Genomic DNA, 25,701 nt, shown 5'->3' on the forward strand with positions numbered 1-25,701 from the left:
GAAGAGCAGTCCCTCTTCAAGCACACAGAGCCTATATCTCCAGGATATTCTGACAATAATACTTTTTCCATAAAAGTTCTTTTTTTTTTTTTTCCATAAAAGTTCTTTGGGATCATTTCTTAGCCTGGGGCATTAGCCTCCTCTTCTTTTGTCTTGATTCCAACCATCCTTTAAGGCCCACTTCAAGCCTGACCAGCCCATCGTGCTAAGCATTTCCTGGTGATTTGATTTCATATCACAGCAACTGAACCTTTCTCTGAATGGCAGTAATCATAGCCAGTACCTACTGAGTGCTCATTCTTTGTAAGTACCTGGGACTTCCCAGTAACGTTAGCTATATTTCCTTAGAATGCACCACCACTTCAGTTAATCTCAATAACTCCTCTTTGACAAATGAAGAAATTGAGATTCAGAGATATTCAGTAATATTGCCCAGATCCACACAGCTTGTTAAGTGACTAAGTGGGACAGCCGACCAAGAGCTTGAATCCAAAATCTGAATTTCTCTGTAACTTCACATCAATACTGAGGAACAAGAGACATAACTTGTAGACCTAGGACTTAAGGACAGGGAGCAAAAGCAGAGTACAGAGCTCCTGACTCATGATCCTAAGACTCCACCAGGCTATCACTGGTTGCTGAGAATTCCCAGTAATTTAGTTACATTCCCATAGCATGCAATAAAGACAATTCTACTTTGAACACCATTTCAGGTTCCATTACAAAAACACAGAAGATATGGCTGTGGGGTGTTATCCTAGATTCTAATGAGGGCTATATGGTATGTTCTGATGTATTTTTATCCAAGCCTTTTTATCCAACTGCCATTGTTTCTTTGTCAGCAGCTGGCTTAGCAGCAAGGTAGACATTATGATTAGGAATGTCAAGTCATTCATCAATGTCTTCTTTCACTGAATATTCTCTCTCTCTTGCTCGATCTCTCTCTTTCTCCTTATTGAGGAGTATTCAGGTTTCGTCCTCTATCCTAATTTTACCTTAAGATGGATCCCTGCTGGGAAGAACAAGTAAAGAGGATTTTCCTGCTCAGGGAATGTTCTGGAGGAAACAGAAACCCTTGGACATAAGACGTGGCTTATACCAAGAAAGCCCCCATAACTGAAGACAAATTCCAAGGCAGAGGATGCACCAAGCAGTAACTGTCCAAGAACATGTGAAGTAGCTGACGAGTCTCATGGACACAGCCACACCCTGTCTGAGTAACTTGGCAGTACTTTGACTTGTTTAGCAAATCCTCTAGAAGGAACTTAGTTATAGTCTAACTTGTAGTTGTGTGACATTCAAGGAAAAGAACAGTTTTGCAGAAAACAGTAGAAATTGCCTTTGCTAACTGATAAAGGAGTTTCTGTTTTATTTCCTTTCAACTGCTTCAGAGAAATGTCTTCTTTTACTGAATATTCTTTTTTTCTTTCTTTCTTCTTTTTTAATACAGAGTGTTTCTAGACTTCAAAGGGAGCTATGTGAAGGGAGAATAGGTCTTATCTTTCTGTCTCTTAAGTTGCTGGGTCACCAGAATCTTATCAGCAAGAAAAAGGAATCATATAAGTAAAGAGAAAACACATCTGGAAAATATCAACATTTTAGTTCATTAAGACTGTATTTGGAAACCCAAATTGCATGTTATATTATCTTATTTTTGTGAGTAAAGGCCTGAGGGATGGGGGACTTGAAGGAGAGAAAAGAGGGGCAATTGTCTTGCTCCCTAAATCTCTCTCCACTTCATCCTGATCAGATTATGCTGCAGAGTGGGTCAGGATTTTAGGATTATAGGAAGGACTTGGAGTTATGGCAATGCCCTAAGAGCAGATTGCTTAGAGGTCCCTGGGGATCAATCGATGCTTTTAGAGAGGTCAGCCCTGATCCACATTTCATCTTTCCATGGAGTACCATGAAACTAGGTGCTAGTCAGAGACACAATAAATAAAAAGTCTCTTGTTTTCATGGAAATTATAGTGAGGTTGGTAAAATGGACAGTCCCACTGGCCATGATGATACAGTGTGATGGGCTAAGAGTGAAAAGTCGCCATCGGAGCGAATAGGAGGGTGCCTTACACATCCTTCAGGGGTTTTTCTCACAGCATGTGACACATGAAGGGAAAGAAGGAGCCATTTAGGTGGAGAACATAGAAAAGGTATTCAGGCAAATGGACCAAAACATGTCAGAGTAGAGAGGGTTTTCCAGTGTGACAGAAGTCAAGGGACTATCTGTATTTTTATAATAAGCAAAAAAAGGTGGGGGGGGACTTTCTTCCTTGGATCTTTCTGTTCTTCTGAAAGCATAATCATCCTGGACCTTATTTTCTTGCAGAGATAAAACTTACAAAATAGCAAACCTTTCTCATCTCCATTTGTCAAACCCTTCTTATCTCTGTTTCGGTAGTAAATGATCACATGGTACTGAAGGCCAAAGATACTTATTAAGTGGCTGTTTTACTTTAAACTTCTCTTTTATCTGGGTTTGACAGGAAACTATAGAGAAGTCAGTTAATGACCTAAGTAACCTCGTAAAGGAGGAGAGACAGTTTGATTTACCTAGGACATAAAAACCCTCTTTTCTCTACTAGGTTCCTTCCCAAACCTCAGCCTCAGTCCAGTCCTAATCATGATTCAGTTGCCTTTTTTAGCACTTACACCATTAATGCCACATTAGATTAACTCATTACAAATGGTTACAATGCTCTGGTAATTTTCTGGACTTTCACTGCCCAAATTCATCCATCAGCACGGTAAAGGATGCACATAAAACTGGGTATAGTCTTATAGGGAGGATAACAAGCCTTCACCATCCTGAGTGTTTTTAACATGTGCTGCCATTCTAATGGCTAGATCTGTATAAATATAGTTATGAGGAAGCAAGGAACAGAGACATAGCCTTTCTGCTGAGACCAAAAATAGGGCAGGTGATTCAATTACATCATCTTTGTTCATCATAATTGAAAAATGCTATTACTGTTACCATTTTACAGATGGTAAAATGGGAAACTCTAACTGGTTATGGCTTCTTATAGAGCCATGCAGAGGACTTAGTATGATGCCTGGCATGCCAGCAAACACTTAATAAACATTCACAATTGTAATACAAATGGAAGAATTAAGAATTGAACTTGGGTCACCTGGCTCCAGGCCCATTTTCATTCCAATATACTGTGTTTCCTCAGGAAACCACTAAACACTGGGCTCAGAGGGGTGGGAGGAGTTCCAAGTTGGAGGGAATTCACTTCGAATCTTTCTCTCTCTAGGTCAAGTCTATGGGACTAGGAACAGAGAGAGGAATGTGTGGGAATTCTCCACTGTTACCCTGTCAGTTCTGAGGGAAGGCAGCTGAGATGGCAGCCGAGTGAAGATTCTGAAGATCAGTAGACCCCAAATCTGCCTCTTGCTGAAACCAGATGATGTCTGTCTCATGTGTCTTTGACAGGAAGGTTTCCATGGCTGTTTGCTATAAAAGTTTATGCAGTTCACGATTTTGAATCATGACACCTTCTACCTGTGGTGTCTGGAACGGGGTGTGGAGTGGGAGTCCACTTTATCTGCAAGTCTGGATGATTCAGGCAAAAATCATCCACTGACCTTAAACCAGACATGTTAAAAGAATCCCTAAAGGCCCATAAAGTATGGCTGAGGTGGTAGTGCTGCCTGTGTTTAATTTCTACAGGGAAATATTTTTATAGAGCTTTGTGAACAATAGTGACCACAGTAAATGTGATGAAGAGTTTGAAAAAAGGAATTAGTTGGCCAGTCCCTGGGTGAAGTCAGTCATATCTCTGGAGATCTTATATTTGGTATGTGCTGACTCTCAGGTGTGCAGGAGGCCTCTTAAAGATAAGACCCAAAAAGAAAAAAGAAAAAAAAAAAAGGAAATAGGAGAAGCAACAAAGAGGAAAAATCTTTATAACTTACAGAGGGCCATTACTGTTGTTGAATTGAATCAAAAGGAATTGTTGCTTCCCCCTTTTCAGATCCCACAGCTTTAAGAAGTTCAAGATGCACAGATGGAGCTCATGGTGCTACTAAATTTTGCATTTAGGCATTATTGAAACACTATATTTGCAAACATGGAGTCTCCCCTCCCATTCAATTAATACAGGATAACTTGCTATTTGAAAAGAAAAAGTACTTACCTTTGTATCCCAAAATGGCTACAGTGATTGTTAGCAAGGCACACAAAATGTATAATAATATGATAGAAAACTTCAGTGCCCAGTTATTTTTACATTTGGTACATTGTGTTCCTTCCTGAATCCCTGTAAGAGAAATTAAATTTTAGTAACAGTAACCAAAAACATAATCAAAAAGTATCTTTTTGCATTTTGGTTCAAATACTATCACTAGTTTTTACATATGCCTTACTATATATAGGATGAGAGGTATTGTAAAAGTAACCATACCATGTTAGCGAACAACTATTTCAAATATTGCTATGATACTGTTATAAAGGATTTGAAAATAGGATATAACCTTGTCTCATTGGATACCTTGAAATCAAATTCCAATCTGATCATTACCATTATATGATCTTACCTCTATGTGACAAGAGATTTAATATACCCCAATCTACTTTTTTCAATCATTACTGGAACTATAGCAATCCACTATAGGAGAATTCACTGTATATCCACACAACTTAAAAAAGTTATGACTTTGGAGCCTCCTTGGTGGTGCAAAGGGTTAAGGCGCAGCCTATGAAGCTATCCATAGCCACTGCAGCATGAGTTCCATCCCCAGCCAGGGAGATGCCCACACGGCACAGCAGACCTCTCCTTTCTTGCTCGCTGCTCCCCTCAGTAGTGTTTTCGGTCCATCTGCCTATTCTGTTCCCCACTCTGTCTCTGGTGAATCCTCTCACTTCCCACACCCCTGGCCTGTACCCCAGCTCTTGTATGTATAAATAAATAAATCTTTTTTTTTTTAAAGTTATGACTTGTCCTTTATTTCACTGGTGTGTTCAAGTTAGTTCCTACTGACTTGGAAGAGCCAATTGTCAGATACATAGGAATTTGGAGAGCTGGTTGTTAAACTGTTGGTAGCTTGAAATCAGCCCTGGAGGGAATATTTACACCATGGAAATTGGTAAACATTGCACATTATCATACTCCCAGAACTGGTTTACCAGCATTCCACTGATATAATGTACTATAATCTTTAGCAAAAAATATAGGTAATTTTATGATTAAAACGCTTAGTATATAACCATTTTTGTACATGTACAAAGACATCTTTAAGTTATCAAAGTTATTTGAATAACAACCACAGAACAACTGGGAAAACCAGACATTTTTGATGAGAGGAGGTAAATTTTTACTGCTCACAGTTCAACTTTTTGAAAAACATTCTGATCTAAGAATAAACCACCATCACTTCTGCAAGTGAGTCCAGAAACTAACCCATAAAAAGGGACCTTTCCATCGACTGATTAGAAACACAGAAGACAAAGACTGTGGACATTTTAATGTGAAAATCACCTTGTAAAGAGTATCAGAAGACTCTTTTCTCTGCCCTGTTTCCCTAAGTGTGTCTTACTGATAGCATCCCCTGGGAGCAATAGCATATAAAGGACTGATCTCCTATAATTGTGCTAACTTTTGATGGAAAGTCATGGGGATTAGAGCACAGCTGAAGTTTCTTTCCTTTGGCTTATAATTTTACGCATCATGCCCTCTTTAGTGAAAAGGGTTCTTCAGCTGTGTTTAATGCAAAATGAGGACAGGAACAGCATAGAACAAGGACTTTCAGAGTTTACCAATCTCTCCCGTGTTCTGGGCTATAGACCCGCGGTGCAGGGGTTCAATCTGTTCCATGACTTAGGGCAGTCTTACTCAAACTCTAGGGTGTGCTAGACTCACTTGAAGGGCTCATTAAAACTGAGTTTCTAATTGAGGAGATCTGAGAAGAGGTCTGAGAATTTGGATTTCTCAAAATTTCTCAGGGGATGTTGATGCTGCTAATATGAAGACCATGCTTTAGAATGGTGCTATCAAAATGCATTGTGCTCACAAATTGCATTGTTGAAACAGAGACTCTGATTCAGTAGGATAGGAGCTAAGATTCTGCCTTTCTAACGAGGTCCAGTTGGTGCTTAGTTGGAGAAACACACTTTGGGGATCTATGGCTTAGAAGATGGTCAAGCTGGATGGTTGGTTAGCTAATTCCTTCAGGGTAAAATCAGATTCAGTGATCAAATGGCCCTTGAATAAATCATTTTCTCTACATCAGTTTTCCTATTTCTTTGACTCCTTTTTCTTTCTATCCTTTTATTGCTGCCTGGATGTCTCAGTGCCTCCTCTCATGTCCTAAACTGACCTGGTACTACCCTTCCCAAACAACTTCTACTGAGTGTTCTTATTTCCATCCAACCTAGAAACTACTATCCCAGTCCCCCAAGAAGTTAAACTAAAAGACAACTGACATCTTCTTCTGTAATCATTCTCCAATTATTCTGTCCTTATTTCTCAAATCCAGTCATCTATTCTCTAATTCACTATCTGCTAATCTTCCTGTGATCATCTCACCTAGTCATTGATGTTCATTCAATCTCTATACTGTGCCAGTTTCTGAGCAAGTTTCTTTACACACAGCATTGTTAATCCATATAATAACCCTTCATGGAAACACAATAGCGAGAGAGTAAACGATATCCCAAAGACATCCCAGCCAGGATTCAAACCTGGGTCTGCCTGGCGCATGTTCTCTCCACTACACCTTGGTACCTCTCTTGGGTCTTTCTTTTCCATTTCCACTACCATCATCCTAGTGTGAGAGCCTTCAATCTCAGTGGAAGCTTTTTCTTCCATTCCCATTGGAATCCAGCCTCACCCTGTACTAAAATACTGCTGTCCTCGTAACGATGCCAAGAAAGAAAACAAACACAAAAAGATCTTCGATGGCTCACTAAAGTATGAACACAGAGACACACAGGAAGACTCACTTACTCCCTCATCAGTTCTTGGGCTCTCTACATGCTCCTAGTTTTAAAATAAAGACCGCTTAATCCAGTTATAGTGAAAATATTTTTTGGAATTGGGAGTGGGGGAAGGTAGAAACACAAACATGCCACAGTTCATGTTCAGAGACAATAAACTTGCTTTGGTGACAACTATAAAATACAGAATATAAAATATAGACACAGGAGCTCAATGAATGACACTTTTATGGTTGATGGTACAGGGGCAGGGAGTCATTCCTTTGGATTTCAGTACTGTGGTGGGTGAGCTCTTTATACCTCTCCAGGGCTATTTATTACATTCCATTAGAAGAGCCTTGCAAGATTTGGTCAGAGTGGAGGTTATGGCATATAACAGAATCTGGGGCTACTGCATGGTATCACTGGTGGGAAAGTAAGGCGAGGCCCCCCACCCAATGTGGGGTCTTTCCTTCTTATCCTTGTCATGTGTGCACACTGTTTGCCATGGGATAGCTTGTACCTGAAGTATTCATGCGGATTTGCTCCCAGACAGTTGTCACTGGTTCACATTCTGCAGAGCAAGGTCACCTCCTCATGATGTGCATTTCTCATTGCTGACTATATCAGCATTTAATCAATATCAGATGGCACTGCCTGGTCTCCCTTTCCACTTGACACACTTTCTTTTTCTTGTTTTTTCTCCCCCCTGAGACTTATTTTTAATAAGAATTCTGTTTTATCTTTCCCTTTTTGCCCTCCGCTGGGAGGACATCTGGCCAAACATATGGATGCCTACTACAAAGAGACCCTGCTGGCTCACGTAGTTGAGGGACCCCCTCCTCCTTGAACCTAGATGGTCACAAAAAACATTCAAGAGAGATATCCCCCTGTTACAAGTCTTTGTAGTGTTTGTTTTCTTAGCATTACTTTCCAGAGACTGGGGACTTTGTTCCCATGAGAGGCGGGAGGTAGGAGGGGCAAGGGAACGGATCTGCAGTGTGCAGCAGATAAGAGATTCTAGCTCAAGAAATGAGACTGTTTTGCCCCCTTTACACCAGGAGCTCTAGCTTATCAAAAAAACCTGGCCCTAAAGAGCACGTTTGTATTTCAGCAGGCCACAGACAGCATGTGTTTGAAGGATCCATGCCTTTCCATTGGCTATTCCTCTTGAATGCTCTCCCACTGAACTTGATTTTTGGCTCATGTTCTGAATGTATTTTCCATTGTCCAAGTCTTTATTATACACATTTGGAGGGCCAAGGGAAGCCAGAATCACTGTGGTTAACTCCTTGAGTATTCTACGGAAGTACAGAATAGGCTGATAATTTGGTCCCCAGTGCCCAAACTCAAGTTCCCCGTGTTGCCCTGTTTCCAATAACACATGTTTAAAGTCAGAAGAGTGGGGGTTGGGTGGGGCTGCCAATTGGGGGTGGTTAGCTGATTGGAGAGAATAATTCAAACACTGCAGGAATGACCGTGCAAAGGCACAGAAGAATTCACCAGCAAAGGGAATTCCTTTCTGCTGTGGTTCTCCATAAAGAGCCCTCCCAAGTGCTGTGGTCCAGGCTCCAATCCAGTCTGTTTGTCCAATCTTTTTAGAGAACAAAAGAGCCTCCTTCATGATCATATTTTTCTGTAATATAAATCATTAAGCGAGGGCTCAGCTCATCTGTTGGAATGAATTCCTGCTACTTATCCCCTTCCTCGTCAGGTGAAGGCTGGATTGTGGGCGAGTAGGGGCTCTTCTGGGCTGTTTTCATTATTGTGTCTATAGCTCAGTGGTGTTGCCTTAAAGATCATGTTACTAGAGAGAAGCTTCAAAAAGTTGGTAGGTTGCAAAATCCAGAAAACCACAAGTTTTGATCTGAGATTTGCAGTGACCTTTTCATGTGGTTTTTTTATAGTTATTAATCTACTGCCTGGTGGCATATATTCCCATAAGCCCATGAGAAAGATTGGGCTCTAACAGTAAAACTGATGATTCAAATAAATTCCTGTAATTAAAATGCCCTCAAAAGCAACAAAACAGTAAGAGTTAACATTCTGGTTAGTTACTGGGATGTTAGGCAATATCTCTAGCATAAAAGTTAAATACATAAAACATTTTTTCCCGCAAATAATTATTTTTTCGTTATTATAAAGACCATTTACGAAATGATGGGACATAGATTAGTTAGTAAAAGAATTTTTTTTTAATTACGGAGTAATTTAGTTCCCCAAATAGAGATCCCAAACCTGGACACCTTCTTATGCCACGTTTCCTAAACAATGTGAAGAATCATGAAAACAGAAGTAGGACAAGAACTGGAAGTGGAAAGCATGTCCCTGTGCAAAATACAAAGTCATAGCATCTCTGGATTCATCAAGATACAAAAATCATTTAGAAAAGTTGAATGAGTTTAAACTTTTCAGTGTTCATTTTGACGTTATGTTACTATTCTGCACATTTATCAAGCATATAGTCTTTCATTAAAAAAATTTCATATATATATAAAAGCAGCCAGTTCTACTTTGGTTTCATCAATTAAAAAATAAATGTAATTTGTCAAAAAAATGTGAAACCTAAACTCTGTACTAAGAAAGAATGGTAGGCAAAAGTCAGATGTGATGATACTACTCAGTATAGACTTCAAAGAGGGCTATTATTTGCTCTGTGGTTTTTATAATTTAAAAAATCCTTTATTATATGAACTGTATGCAAATGCTTTCAATTCTGAGAGAGGAATTCTTGCTCATCAGGGAGCTCGAGTATAACATCTCTTACATTTGTCTCTCCTAGCTGGCCCCCTTCCTCTTGGCTCTCTTCTTACTCTTTTTATTCTATGGGCGTGGAATGAACTGTCAACAATCCTGATGCTGCATTTCAGCAGCCCTAACTACTTCATTATCTGGCACTACCAAACAATGTCCTTCTGTGATTAGGCACTGAATCTTTTAATTAAAAGGACTCATGGAAATACAACTTCAGCTCAGCCATCAGAGTCTGTTGTATAATTGAGTCAGACACTTTATTTGGAAGGCCACTAGACATTTGTTTAATGGGTAAGAGTTTGCTATTGCTGCACATGCACTGAGGGATTGCTGAAGACGATGCTGCATTACTGAGTTTTATAAGTGCCAAGCACCCTTTCTGCATTACTTATAATCCCTGTAGAGTAGGAAGTAGGAATTATGATCCTATTTGGTAGATTTTAGCAAAGCGGGAATCAAGGAGGGTGAGTGGGGGGAATCAAGGTCAGTGAGTGGCCATGCTGGAGCTGAACACATACTATCACACATTGTTCTTCCAAACGTACTGACTTCCGGAAGTGGAAAACAAAACAAAGCCAGATAAACAGCAGCAAGCTGACAGGTTAGACTTGTATGAGTGTTCGATCAGGATAAAGAGATGCAGAAACATCCTTTTGAATGTTGATAGGTGAGCCTTTCTCAGAAATGAACTGTAAAATTTAGTCTCAGGTAAGTTAACTACTATAGGCCTGAGGCTTCTACAGGCTGTAATTTCTCTCTTACTAGTCTGTGGTGACAACCCGGAGCAGCAAGTTAATTCCATCCTAAATAAACATTCATTATCTCTGTGAGAGGTCAGACTGGCTAGTGAGGTCTATTAGCCCTTCTGGGGAATCATCCCCCAGTGGTGATGGAATTTTTGGAATGGGGTGAGCTGAGGAGGGAATTTCAAGGCAAACCAGGGAATAGCAGGGGCATTGCTAAGCTTAAGCTTGAGTCCAAGACAAGTTGGTTGAAATCAGTCTCAGAAGCCAGTCTACAATGGCTCATTCATGCACAGAATCAAACAACAACCTGTGGTTCAAGTCTGTAGGAGTTGGGTGAGATAAGTAAGCAGACAAGAAGGAGGCAGAATAGTGTTTATTAAATACTGATAAAAAATTTGATTTCTCTTAACTCCCCTTAAAAATAAAATCTGCTACTGTACATCAACAAAACCAATTATTTTGGTTCAGTTTGGCCCTATGGTTCAGAAATCTATAGTAATTTTCCACAGCTATCAGACAGCACCAGCTGACTTAAACAGGTTGCTGACCATCCAGCATCCCCTCACCGGGCAGTTTCTCAGCACCTCATAGTCAGCAGGCACATCAGCTGTGTGTCGGCCAAGGTCCATCCATTTCACCAGTGCGGAAGCACAGCCCGATGGACTCTGCTGCCCAGCCCAGTGATACGCTGGCTAGCCCGGGCTCTAAGATTCAGGTTCCCAGATTTTGACATTCTCCACCAGAGAACTTTAGGCCCCCAAACACTGCCCATTTCATCATGTTTCTTTTTTTGCTAACTCTTATTTATTCAAGAAATAAGTATGGAGTACCAACTATGTACCAGACACTGGGTATAAGGTAAGCAGAACATGCTTCTGGAACTTACACTCCAGGTGGAAGATGTTTTAATATTAGAAGGTGAAAAATGGTATGGAGACAAATCCAGGCATGGTAAAAAGAATTGTGGGAGAGGAGGTGACAGCAGTTCTAAGAGAGGAGTCAGAGAAAGCTTTACTGAATAACATTTCAGCAAGAACTTGAAGGAGTATGGGGAGAAGGAGTAGGGTATCTGGACCGCACTCCCACAAAGGCTGTGCTTTTTCCCTCCAGGTCTTGAGATTTGCCCTCTTCTTCCCCACAACACAGTCTCCCATCAAATGACTTCTTTTAAAGACTTACCCACAGATTTCCTCCTCAATGAATCCTTTCCTATATGGCCTTGCTGGGCCTGAACACTGTCAGCATGTTCACATGCCATAAATGCACACTTCTTTTTATGCTTTTCAAATACTTTCATTGCCACTTTCAAGGCTCCCATCTCTCCTGTATGGGGTTTTAATTTTTCTGCAGTATTGCTTTGGCATTTCTCTAAACACACTAATACTTTTTTGTATTCTGCATGTCATGCAGTTTGGCAAATATATGACTGAGAATGGATCCTAGCCATGGAAAAGTGGGTTCATCACCCCCTCAAGTGACTCCCTCACATACACATGGGAAGCAGCCACCTCTTCATCTCTCAGGGGTTTTCACAATTTTCTCTGTCGCCTTTGCAACCAGTCTTCTAGGTGACAAGTGACATGCTGATCTCACCATCCTATGGGCCAAGGTATAGATGTCCTGGGAGAGGCATTCACCTCAGGGGTCTGACAGTCAAAACCCAGATACTCAGAACCACTTCCTCCCAAGCAGTTGGGATCCTGCCTGAGACCTGAAGGAAGAGAGTCTTTTGACCACAATAGAGCAGTGGGAGTTAATAATCACAGGAACACAAACCAATCCTTGAGACACTTCCATGGCTGAAATGGATTCCAACATTCTTAAACAGCACAACAACATTTCTACATTTGGTGTCCTTCACTCTATTCTTCAGTTTCAGAAGGCTCATTTGATAGGGCAAAGATGAGAAAAGTAAACCCATAATCCAATACTTCTTTGGGGGGATGTTGCTTTAAAATGTCTTCTGGGTAAACATCAATTCCAAAGAACACCTGCACCCCTATGTTTATAGCAGCACTGTTTACAATAGCTAAGCTTTGGAAACAACCCAAATGCCCAAAAATAGATGACTGGATCAAGAAGATGTGTTACATATGCACCATGGAATATTACTCAGCATTCAAAAAAGATAAACACATGCAATTTGCAGCAACATGGATGGCGCTGGAAAGGATCATGCTCAGCGAAATAAGCCAGAAAGAAAAAGAAAAATACTGGATGGTCTCACTCATAGCAGGAATCTAGAAAACTTAAATAAGGGACCAGGAAAATGAATAACTATAAGAAAGTGAAAATCAAAATCAACAAAAAACTATGAACCAGAGACATTTTTAGGGGGGCGGGGGCGGGAGGGGAGGGATTGGGGTCAGAATGGGGGGGGCTGCAATTGTATGGGGAATATAAAAATAAAATTTATTATTTAAAAAAAAATAAAATAAAATGTCTTCTAGGGGCAGCTGAGTAGGTAACATAATGATGGTGGGATGCTTTGCTGAGCAGGCAAGTCTCAGTTAATGATAATGTATTTGTTGCTTATCACTGAATTGGTGTTGAGACATGTGGAAATTATGCTGCAGAGCAGGTGCTGGCAAAAAAAAAAAAAAGATTCAACCCACCACCTCTTACATACCTATTGAAAAATTTTAAACCAACAGAACTCGTGTTTTGGTGAAAAGGAGGAGAGGAATTTAATGTAAGTGAAAATATCAATCAGTAACCAGCCTGACAGACATTCCTTGTTTTTCTATGAACATATGCTTTTACTTTCTCCAAATAAAGACTAGTATTGAGATCACTTAAATTAAGAAAAAGTTGAGTCAAGGCAGAAAGACAGATATGCTGATCTATTCTGCCCTAAATGTAGCAGTCTGAACCATGATGAGAAATGAATCAGTAGAGTTGAAGTGAAGCTGGCAAATAAGTCATGAGGGAAATGGGAGGGATCTGTGTTAGTCTATGAGCCCATGAAGCTGTGAGAAGTGTGTGGCCCCACGTTTCATGAGGACCACCCCATTCACTAGCTTGTCATTCACACTTGATTTAAGACTGGACAAAGAGAGAAGAATAAACCTTTTCAGGCAGCAGACAGCTATGGCTGTTCAGGTCAAAGCAATGACACCAGAAAATAAAACTGGGAAACCACTACGCAAGAAAGCCAGAGAGCATGTAATGAATTATGACTGAATGTACATTAAGTGGGAAGATGTATACTTATTTAAATGTCTACGTCAGTCATAAATTAAAAAAAAATGTTTAAAATCAAAATAACTGAATAAAAAGATGGATACATACATATATTTGTACAAACACACACTGACTTTCTTCAGTTAGTAGAGATAATTTCTTAAACGGATCTCTAAGGTAATAAAATTCCAATTCACAATTTCCCACAGATTTCTTAAGGGGCATGCAGCAGCCAATTTATACTAATTGGTGAGACCCAATTATTTATATCTTTTCACAGCTCCATGCTCAGTGACTTCACACAGGTACCCTGAAATTGGTCATGCTGAGAGTATTTCCACCAGATATCAGCAAATGCTACAAATCAGGCTTTAGCCTCTCTGGAGAGCTGATGGTTAAACATTTGCCAGCAAACCATTCAACCTGGTCAGACTGATGCAGCACATTTAAGTAAATCCACAATCGCACTGTCTGTACGGAGTGATCACTGAGAAGTTCAGGATCACTGGCATAGTTGATTCTGAGCATGGTAGAAATTATATTGGACCACTGGTGTTTTTCTCCCCCTCGGGGCTATACAGACCTTTTATGCATGCTTGCAGTGATATTTTTGTACAAACTAGTTGTTTGGAACTTAAAATGTTCATGGAAACTTAACAAATTTAAAATTCATAATCTCTACGGGGGGTAGATAATCTTATGTTCCCAGGGACATTAGCACATCTTGTTAACTTCATACCACAGATACAGTTTGGTTGTAACCCTGACTAACCAACCTGAGAGCAGTTTTCTCCACACATTTAAGTAAATGTGAGGGGACATATAGAAGGACTGATCTGTCCCCATCTAGAGTTAGCAAGGCCACGTTAAGAGGTGGAGCCCAGGGCCTCCCTGGTGGCGCAAAAGGTTAAGGACAGCACTATGAAGCTACCCACAGCCACTGCAGCACAAATTCAATCCCTGGCCGGCCAAGGAGCTACACACATGGCGCAGCAGACCTCTCCTGTCTTGCCCGCTGCTCCCCTCAGCAGTGTATTTCAGTGGATCTGCCTGTTCTGTTCCCCACTCTGTCTCTGGTGAATCCTCTCACTTCCACACCTCTGGCATGCACCCCAATTCTTGAATGCATAAATAAACAAATCTTTAAAAAAAAAAAAAAGAGGCGGAGCCCAGGTGAATGTGCCTACGGGCACACAGTTATGGAAGACACATTTGGATTCACACAGAGGAATAAACATAAAGGGATTTTGAAAGACACTTTTCAGTTTCAAAGACATTCTCTTTGCCTTCTAAAATCATACATTAATTTTAAAATTCCATCTGCTAGGCAGAAAACAACACTAGAGCTTAAAGGAGCATGAAACGTCTGTATACTCATAAGATATACAAATATCAGTGACAGCAACAATGAAATCCAGAAACAGAAATAGAAAAATACTAGAAATACATTAGCTACACTGCTCAGAGTGAAAGCAGAATGCCTTTTGAACTTGATCTCTTGCAGCAGAAAATTGTAGATTATGATCAGGGCCACATCAGCTCTGGTACATTACTCAACAGAGATGCAGAAAATATAAAAACAGTTGCAAGTGAAATGAAATTCTTAGGATGTAATTACTTATTTGTACTTTATGCTCCAAGTAATGAATTTTACTTCCCAAATGATCAAGCTTCTAATCAAGTTTTAAACTGGTTAAACAGGCTTAGGACAAACAACATCCAATTCAGACCTATCTCAAGTGTTTTCTCCACTACCCCAGTGAATGTGCAATTTGGGATTAATATCAGAACCACTTACTATGGAGTCATTGATATATTTCATTTCCAATTTGCAACATCTATTTCTTTACATTAACTCCTAATAAAACCTGTATACAGTTTAGAATATAGTATGAGTTTACTGCTTATTCTTTAAACTATCCTTCCTGGTTAGGAAGAGGCACTGGTCTGGTCCTGACTACACAGTGGGATGCCAGGGTTGGCTTGGCAAAGGACGTACACCCTCTTAAGACAGGGCCAAGCAGAGATCTTCCTTCCTGAGGCCGGGAAGGGAAATTACTTGAAGGCGAGGTTTGAATGAAGACAAGCCAGCAGTGGCATCTTGCAAAAACAAAGACAGCACTATTTCATTATCTTCATATTATTCATGATCCTGAAGAGGAACTGAAATCGAAGAATTCAGTCTGTTCATAAATGAGGAATAAAATGAGGTCTGGACTTAATAGCTCCAGCTACTATGCACGGTTCCTTCCTTCTGGAAAGCAGTTGTGCTAGCAGCAGAGCTAGTAAAGACAACCAACCACCTGTAAATACAACCTACTGGTTTCCCTGAAACAATCTGTCACTTTATACAGCACTTAGGGGAAACAACACCTAATAAACAACACCTAGTAAAAAGCAAAAGCACATATACTACAGTAAAAGGAAAAATCCCACTTACAACTGTGGTTATGACAGTGCTTATAAAATTAGAAGAACTAATTTATTAGGGCATGCAAAGCCCCAAATGATGGTGTGGTTATATAATTAATAAATTTTATCTATAGGATGACTGCATGGAAGTCTTCTTTGCTTTGAGCTTGGTGGGAAGATTCGTCTGTTTCTACTCCTTCAGACTTCCTAGACGCAATCGCAACTGAGCATAAATCATATAAGACAAACGTTTACCCAAGTGGAGCTGGAAAAGTCGGGGGCTCTGGGAGGACTCCTCTCAAAGGTTTCTGCTATACAGCCTGAGCATAGGATGGAAAGAGGCACAGAGTGGAGAAACAAAACCAAAAGTTTTTGAAGAGAAAGAGCAGAGACTTACGGCCATCTAGACAGGACAGGAGAAAGAGGCGCGCCTTCTGGCATGAGGGAATGAAAATAAGCAACAGGTCCTGCTATCGAGTCACGTGCGTCTCACCGCCGGGCGATGCCGAGGTGGAGTGTCTGTTTTGCTCACTGGGACACAGAGATGATATGGATTATTTTTGTTAGTGATAAAGAGCAGCTTGCAGGGAGTGAGTGAAGGGAAAACAAACTAGAACATGAAATGAGCACAGGTGTCATGTGAGATTACAGGGACACCCAGGGCAAAATGGTGCAAGTATGTCAGGTAAGAAAGGAGTAGTGAGCCAGCCGCCACCTTTAAAGTGTGGTGATTCTTCTTTCCCAGTGGGCCTATCTGCTTCTCATGTGAAGGTTTTGTATCTGCACACCTGATCTTCAGAGCAGGGTAGGACTTACACTTTTAGTTCTCCCTCAGCCAGGAGCCTTCATGTGGCACCTAAGCTGGGAACCAGATACTGTGTCTGCCCATCTATCTGATCAACCCTCCCCAGGCAGGTACCCTGTCTAGACAACGAAAGCATTCTTCTTTAAATGCATTTCGGATTTCTCCCCAATTGTAACTCCCCTCCTTCCATCAGCCCTCATGAAACACAAAATAGGGAATAAATTGATAGGAACTACTGACTCCATGTATTTTTACGGCACTGTCTCATTTCTATTAGGTCAAGCACCATGGTCCTGAAGTGCCAGAACCACCTCTCGGAGCAGACTATTCCAACCCTTGAAGTTGATGCAGAAGCGGGTGTAAAACAACATTTGCTACCGATACTGTTGTGTGAGGGTACACTTGAAAAACTGTTATTTACTGATACCAGGTAATATGAAATCACACAATGCCAAGTATTGAGTGATTCAAGGGTATAATATTGTGACAAAGAAAGTGTTCTGAAGAGGCTGATCTTCCAGGAGAAAGAAGCTGAACCTCCTATATTTGAAAGGAAACAGAGATCACAGCTCTGCAGCAGAAGATGAAGAATCCCACTGAGAGACTGATACTGCTAAATAATTTGCTAAATCAATACAGCAAGAAAGTCATTAGAGCCTCCCTCTGGCGCAGCGGTTGAGCGCTGGGTTGCGAGGCTGCCCGCAGCCTCTGCAGCACTGGTTTGATCCCTGGCCACTGGCGAGGGTCCCACATGGTCCGCAGACCTCTCCTGCTGCCCGCTCTCCCCTCAGCAGTGTACTTCGTCGGTCAGCCTGTTCTGTTCCCCGCTCTGGCTCTGGTGAGTTCTCTCACCCTCCCGCGCTTCTGACTGTACCAGTGCTTGTATAAATAAATAAATAAATAAATAAACAAACAAACAAATAAATAAATAAATAAATAAATAAATCCATTAGACTGTGGTGGCTCGAAAGCCCTGGCAGCCTACCAAAGTGAACCCCAATGTAAATGCCTAAAGGTTTGAAATCAAATCACAAAGAGTCAACTAGGTTTTAAACTATAGCAAATAAAGTATCTTTCTTTGCTTCTACACTTTCTCAGCCTAAGTCTTGCACAGAGTTCCTGTGTATATAGGCTCCTAACCTCTTCCAGTGCTGCCTGAATCAAACTGACTTTTACTCAAACTCTAAAATTCTTAACATGCTTCAGTTTATCTCTTAACAGCATATTCAAGTTAGTGAGGACCATGACTCAAGAATCCCTGTGGCCAGAACAAAACTCAAATGGTGGCGGTAGCAGACAGTGAGATACACTGGTCTAAAGAAAGTACTTTTTATAGTTTTCCTCTTTTTAAATTTCCATCTTGATGAAAATTGTGAAATTTCCATGTAATTGTAGAAATGCAGACTCATGATGTACAATTTATATGCTAAGCTTATTATTTATCAAATTTGAGCTTCTCATGTCTGATCCTGTTTGTACTGTCATGCTTTTTCTCCTCGATAGTGGTAAGTAAGAGGGCATGTGGATGCTTTTGATTGTGATGTGAGGAGCAGCCATCTCCAGAGAGACTAAACATTGGGGGAAAGCGCAGGCTGGACACATGGAAACGGATTCAGACAGGACCAAAACTATTTCCTTAGCTTCACTGATGAAGGGTTTTTACCAGGTCCTTAGTCAGGAGGAACTGGAACCTGATATCAAAACCCACTGTATGTCCTTTATAGTTTCTTGTATATAATTATGTACCATAAACTGTGCAGGGTTTGCATTCCAGGGCGTGGGATCAGTCACTCTCAACAAATCCTTCTGTTGACTCCCTTAAGTCCCAGCTAAGAGCCCCTTGAAGATTTCTCTGAATTGGGCAGAACTGGCTATTGTGGTAGAATCTAGTGCCCAGAGGAAGTAGCACCCTCCTCCCCCCAATTCCACCTGGTATGCACCACTGTTTGTCTGCAGGTGAGCATCATCTGACAGATACACCTTGCCTCTGGTACCAGAAGATGCCAGTGCATGCCAGTGTGACTTTAGGAATGTATGTTTCTGTCCCCATACTGTTCCAAAGTCACTACACTTTGGAAGAGGGCTCTTCTCTTTGTTCCTCTTCCAAGTTTGGACCTTGTCTTGCATTCGAGCCTCGATCCACAGAGGACCCAAGGAAAGGTTGGGCTTCCAAAATACTGAAGGCTTAGGTTGTTGTTTTCAACCACTCAGCTCATGTGCATGTCTGTAAAGCATTGCTGAAACTGGAGGAGTTTCAAAGACAATGAGGTGCATCAAAGAATAAATGATCTAATATAGTAGGTGAGTTCCTGGCAATTTAGTCACTGAACAAGGATGCAAAACAGACCCTGGGTGATAGACCTTCATGTTGTCAAAAATATGTTTCATAACTTTAAGAAACATAACTGTTCTTTCTAAAGAATGTTGTAAGGGGCCTCCGTGGTAGCATAAGGGGTTAAGATGCAGGACTATGAAGCTTTCTGCAGCCACTGCAGCATAAGTTCGATCCCTGACCAGGGAGGTGACCCACATGATCTAGCAGACCTGTCCTGTCTCGCCCCCTGCTCCCCTCAGCACTATATTTCAGTGGATCTGCCTGTTCTGCTCCCCACAATATTTATCTGTGAGTCTCAGCATTCTTGTGCAGGGCTATTCTGGTCACAGACTCACAGTAGCACATCATGAAGTATGGGGGTACACCACAGTCATCTATGCAGCCAGCTAAGTGGCATTATTAAATAATCCAATGTAGAGATGTAGCAAAGGACAAAATCATTCAGAAGAAGGAAGGAGGCTAGATGTAGATACAGGAGAAGTTGGGGAAAGTTCATCTGTTGTTAAAATCAACAAATACAATGTTGACAGTTGAGGCCCAGATGTCCCATTAAGAAATGTCCTACTTAAACAGTCTCAAAAAGTTGGCAGCTGTCCTTGTGGGAACCAAGAGCAGGAGCAGCAGCTGTAGTGAATGATCCAGAAGTGTCCTTTCTACACATCTGGCTTCATCTTGATTCATGGACCTCTTCTCCTCAAGGTCTTCCAGTTGTGTCTCTTCTCACTGAGAAGAACTGAGGTCTTCTTAAAGAACTGAGGCCTACAGGACCTCTATACCATCTACCTCCTAGCCCCAACCTCTCTGACCTTATCTACTCTCATTTTTGCTCCTTCTACTCCAGTCAGGCCTACTTGCTGTGCCCTTAACACACCAGACATGTGGCCACAGGGCCTTTGTATTTGCTGTTTTCTCTGGTTAGAATACCATCCACTGGATACCTGCTCCCCCTTACCTTTTTAAGGTCTTTTCTCAAATGCCACCTTGTCAAAGAGGTTTCCTCTGATAACCCTTCTGAAAGTTGCAAACTCCTCCCTCCTATTCTCTATCCCCCTTCCTTGTTTTATTTTTCTCCATAACACATATGTCCACTTAACATGCAATCTAGTTTCCTTGTTTTTTTAACCTTCCCTGACAAGAATGTAAGTTTCATGCAGGCAGAGATTTTTGTCAGTTGTACTCCCAACTGTATTCTCAGGGGTTAAAATAAGAACCAGAATTCAAATCCAGGCATGAACTATGCTCTGTACACTCCTGCCCATCATTCTGCTTTTAGAAGTCCTGAGAGACAAAAAGCAGAAATCCAATCATTCTGGAACAAGCTCAAAGCCTGAGAAGGCTCCAGCCAGGGGGTGAGGAGTAGGGAATACGGCCTCTAGGATCCAGCAGCCTTCATACTGCATGGATCTGAGATGGTGTGTGGCATTCTGTTTATTTCCTAACTTCACCAAAAAATGTAGGAGCCTGCCAATTAAAAAATGTTTTCATGACCCCAGAAAATCCATGTATTGGAGACATTTACTTTAAACAGTCGTTCCACCATAACAGGAAAAAGAGGTAGAGCAGAGGAGTTTATTATAACAGCTGCTTTCATACCCAAAACAAAGTTTGGCTGTTTTTGGCAGGTTGTACTATAGTAGAGTTGGCAAGAAGCTGACAGACTGCGTGAGTTTCCTTTCAAAAGATCTTTTGCTTCCTTAGAAAAACCCATGACTGGACTATCTAGTGTGAACTGCAGACGTCTGTTCCTCTTTTGCTCCTCTGTCCTCCCAGGGCTTCCAACCTATGGAGGCCGAAATAGGGGCATGAGCTTGTAGAACAGAAAGAGTGTGGGCTTCGGAATTGTGCCGACCTGGGTTAGAATCCAGTGTTTCTTTCATTAGCTGCTTCACTCTCCCAGACTCAGCATCCTTGTGCAGGGCTATCCGAAGAATTAGAGTAAGACAAATACAGCTCCCAGCACATTACCAGGTGCGGCTTTCCATTACGACGATATTACTATCATTACTTCAGATGGCTAGAGGGTGGAGTTCTACATTTCTTGTGGGATGTTCCATTTTACAAAATGCACCCAGCACAGAAATTATAATGCAACTCCATTCCTGGGGGTTGTTTAAAAGTATCTACACCCCCTCCCTTCCAATCTACAAAGTGGGCAAGCTACAGAAAAAGGAGAGATGCAGGGTCAATGCTCTGTGTCCAAAAGTGGAGGGAAGGGGAGGGAGAGAAGGGGACCTGCAGTGGCTGGGAAGAGAGGACTTTACTGGGTTTAAAACTGGAAATCCTACAGGAAGCAAAAGGCTCCTGGCTCCTAGGACCTGGGCTATGCTGGGCTGTGCCTCCTGCAACCCTGAGAGCACAGCCAGGAGCTGAAACCCTTTCAGTGCTAATGGCTTCCAGATGGCATCGAGAGACCAGCACTCCAAGCACCTAGCACCCGGGTGCAGGAGTCTGATGCCCATCAGGCTGGTGACCCAAAGTCATAAAGAATACTGAGAATTGAGCTGAACCCCTGCAAACTTGGTAATGTCACTGTGGGCACAGAAGCCACCTTCTTCCTTTCTCCAGCAATGGCTGCTCCTCGGCATCCAAGTCTAAGACCCGCAGAAGCACAGTCCTTGATACACAAAAGAAATGAGCCTCCCCAAGCATCTGGAAGATACATGCTAGGCTGAGTATGGACCATGCTGTAAGGGAGGGAATCCGTGGCATCGCTGGTAGCTTTGAAGATAGTACTACTTTTTACTTCAGAAGCCTTTAACCCTCTGTCTGTTCAGGGCCTGAACTTGGAGGACTTACCTTCCAAAGAAAGATAGGGAAGCCGGTGGAGTAGCACAAGGACATGGGATTCACAGGGACACCACCAACTAAACACAGTTAAAGCTCCCTCTTGGGCTGAAGCCTGGCGAGGAGTGGGGCTGGGGGAAAGCAGGGGCTAAAGCCGGCACTGCTTCCCCACTGAGAGGGCTGTGGTTTGGTTCGGGTGTTAAGACATCCCAAATTCCGAATACCAGCTCAACCAAAAGGAGAATGTGTGATTGTGTATATCATCAGCCCAAACCCCATAACTAGGGTTGAGGTACCAAGTAAGGCTCTGGCGTGGCACTGATCAATCAGGAGCTGCACCACAGTGCTCCCCAGCTGAGTATCAGCCCTGCCTATATCCCAACAGAGACATTTTAAAAATACCACAGCAATTACTTGTGGGTGGAATACCCAACAGCAGCCAACACACTTTCCGCTGTTGACTTTCAGTGTTGACTTTCGCTGCCTGGCACTTTTCCTGGAGTGCGCCCTGCTCCGTGGTAGCCCGGCCACACAGAGCTGACAGGACATCAGGAGACGGACTATATGCTCCCGTTATGAATCAAAAACAAAAAGTGTTACAGAAGCAGACAGCCAAATGGCTATTTTAAGTTGCTCCACTCTTTAGGGGAAGTAGCTCCAAGGACAGAGCCAGGGGTCTGAGAATATTCTTCCATTGCTACGAAATAAAAAATCCAAAGTGTATTGCTTTGTGAATCAAACTCGGATGCAGGAGGATCGCGTGGAGCCCCGCAGGATGTGGCTAGTGAGAGCAGATGAGCCAGAGGCAGTAGGTCCTGCCCTCCAGGAACTTAGAATGAAGATTGTCACAACTGACTTCCTGCCAATTTTTGTCAAAGTCAGAGAGAATTAGCTCCTCACACATGGCAGTTCTGCTGCTCTCCTCTGGGAAGTTCTGAGAGCCAGAAATCTACTCAGAACCATGATTTTATCTTGTCCTTTCAAGACCCTTCCGACACTGTATACCCTTCCCCTTTCCCCACTTCGTTTTCAAACTCCTAGACTGCTACCCTCTCAGGCCTCACCGGAGATGCCAAATGCCAGCCCTTCTCTGCCACCCATTTCATTTTCAGCAAGTCTACACCTTCTTCCTGGCTCTTTCTCTCCACAGATGACCTTACATCCAAACCACCAGGAAGGATTCTGAATCCCCATGGGTGAGGGCTGAGTGGGGTGTGGGAGAAATGTGGATCTGGTTCCCAACAACATGCCCTCCCCACCCCAGGGTTTGCGCTGCCTGTTAGACGAGGGCTGGGCAGATTGTTCAGCCATTTTATCCCAACACTTGATCTTGCTCCCTTACTCCAAGGCAGGTCCATGCAACGTAAACGCTTTAGAAAAGCAAAATAGGAAAACTGGAGGGGGAAAGGAAGAAAGAAAAGGAACCAGGAGCAGAAGAGAAAGACCCAGCTTCAGAGTGATCACAACATATTCAGGTCAAAGTTCAAAATACTAAAACTGCTTCTAATGTCCCACTAAGAAGCAGCCTCTCAGAGTGATTTAAGAGAAGTGGTCTGCTCCCCAGGGGGGCTCGTGAATCTTCATGCATGACAGCTGCATTGAGAGTCCAGAGTTGCACAGTTAGGAGGGTGGTGATGCAAAGGTCAGAAGCACGAGGGAAGAGTTCATTCATCAAGCTCGACACGAACACACCCAGGACCTGATGGCTGCAAGGACCAGAGCCATCTGGCAGCTTTGCTTGCAAGGCCAGATTACGAAAGCACCAACACAGAAACCACAAAGGAGAAGATGAAGCTGTATTTCCAGAGGAAAAAGGCAAAAATTTCTACCCAAAGCTGAGGTAAGAGCTTTATTTTCCCCCCAATGAAGAAGAAAGAATCCTACTTCCCTCTGATTTGCATTATTTTTAGCAGACATGCCTCAGTTTTGATGCCAATTATGTCTCCCCATGTCGCTTCCCAGCCTGAAATTTGCCAGTGACTTCCCACTGCCTAGAGTGTACAACATAAGCTGACAGCATGGCACAGAGGCCTTTGTGATAGAACCCCCCACCCAGCTCTTCCCCACTTCTCCCTGCAGACTTCTCAGACTTCCGGAGCACGTTGTATTGTCTCACACTTCCCGTGCTAGGTGCTTTTCCCTCGCCTGGAATACCTTCCCTTGTCTTGTCCTGCTCAAATGTTACTGATCCTCTATCACCCATCTCAAAACTCTGAACTCCTCTGTGAAGCCTGACTTCTAGACTCCCTCTGCCCGTGAAGGCCATCCCATCACACAACTTTCACTGCAATGGAGACTACAACTGTATCTTTCTGTGCCTAGCACACAGGAAGTGCCTGAACATAGGCCGACTATTCATATAGCGTTCATTTGAATTCTATATGGACACACATCTAATCTCAACCCTTCCCACCCCTGCCCCCACGCCACACACTGTCATCACTACCTCTGGGGATGCAGGTTCTAGTTTGGTCCCTGAGCAGGGACCCAGGGCTGGGATGAAAGGAATACAGTGAATGCTATGTCAGAAATCAAGTTGGAAACTTACAGATGAATGGCTTCAAGTGCTTAGAGACCTCACTCATATGCACAGCTTTCAACTCAGGCAGAGTATATGTTTTCGTGAGTGAGGAGAGCAGATCAAAGTGGGTAAGAAGCAGAAAGAGACAGAGGCGCAGGGTCTTGTACAGTCTCAGACCTGATCTTTTTCCAGCCTTCTAGGCCACCAGCCCCTGCCAAGTGGTTCTTTCTAAAGAATCACATTATTATTTCTGTCAATTTTAATTTTATGTTTAATTAATACTTTTCCAAAGAGCCACAGAAGTTGAGATTTTTATAAATGTCAAAGTCTGTGGGACCAGACTCAGTCAGGTAAGTGCAGGCAGGGAATGCGCTTCCTAAAATATGTGCAGAAAAGTGCAGAAGTGGGTATTTATATAGGAAGGAATTTTTAAAACTGAGATGTAATTCTACTCTTAAAACCTCAGTTTTCATTAGTCTGGCACACAACTGACAGGAGGAGAGAGGGACCTCTGAATCTCAAGTGCTCTGTAGTTCTGAAACTTGGTGTAGTCGGTGTTCCATTAAAACAGTTCTCCTGTCATCAGGAAAATAATTGCTGGGTTTACAAATGTCAAGAACTCATTATTTTGGCATGTTAAACAAGTATACCAAGTCTATGATCTTCTAGAGATGAGAAAAAAGAGCTACTGCCACCCTGGAGGAAACAGGAGCCTTTCTAGAATTAGGAATGCCTTTGCTAAGCCTCTGTGACAGACCCGCGGTGGAGCTGGGATAGCACTTTCATCACCACACACCAGCTGCACAGTGGGTTAAACAGGCATCACAGATAACCAGAAGATGAAATATTATTCCTAGGGAGAATGTATCTTTAAATTATCAAACATCTGCCTTACAAATCACCTTTCCTAAGTTGTGGTATATCTGTACAAACCGTTCAGATATACTGATGAAAAAAATTCCCTTTTTCTTTCTAATTTTCATGCAGTCAAGAACACAGGATCAATTCCTTGGCAACAGTTCAAAAAGCTTTGGTACATATATACTATGGACTATTAAGCTACCTTTTAAAAAATAACAATTATATGTAATGAAATAACTAAGAGTTATTATGGGGGAAAAAGTGACGAAATCATCTGTAGCAGTGAACACCTGCTATACCCGTGGCAATGTTACTTCAATTAGAAAAATATATATGATCAATTATTTTCACAAGTGTATGGTCTGCCTTACTATTTTTTATAGC

At 42.1% G+C, this 25,701-nt stretch overlaps 1 protein-coding gene across 1 annotated transcript in view; it reads right to left on the reverse strand.

Annotated features, from left to right (window-relative positions):
• The window catches only part of COLEC12 (collectin subfamily member 12), a 201,100-nt gene that overhangs the window by 35,048 nt on the left and 140,351 nt on the right, over positions 1-25,701 (reverse strand). Inside the window, exon 3 of the mRNA XM_054694155.1 lies at positions 4,140-4,262. Within this exon, the coding sequence (XP_054550130.1) occupies positions 4,140-4,262 (123 nt within the window). The remainder of the gene's footprint in view (positions 1-4,139; positions 4,263-25,701) is intronic.

This window comes from Talpa occidentalis, unplaced genomic scaffold (genome assembly GCF_014898055.3).
Source record: "Talpa occidentalis isolate TD23 unplaced genomic scaffold, MPIMG_talOcc4v2.1 talOcc4.13, whole genome shotgun sequence".
NCBI lineage: Eukaryota > Metazoa > Chordata > Mammalia > Eulipotyphla > Talpidae > Talpa > Talpa occidentalis.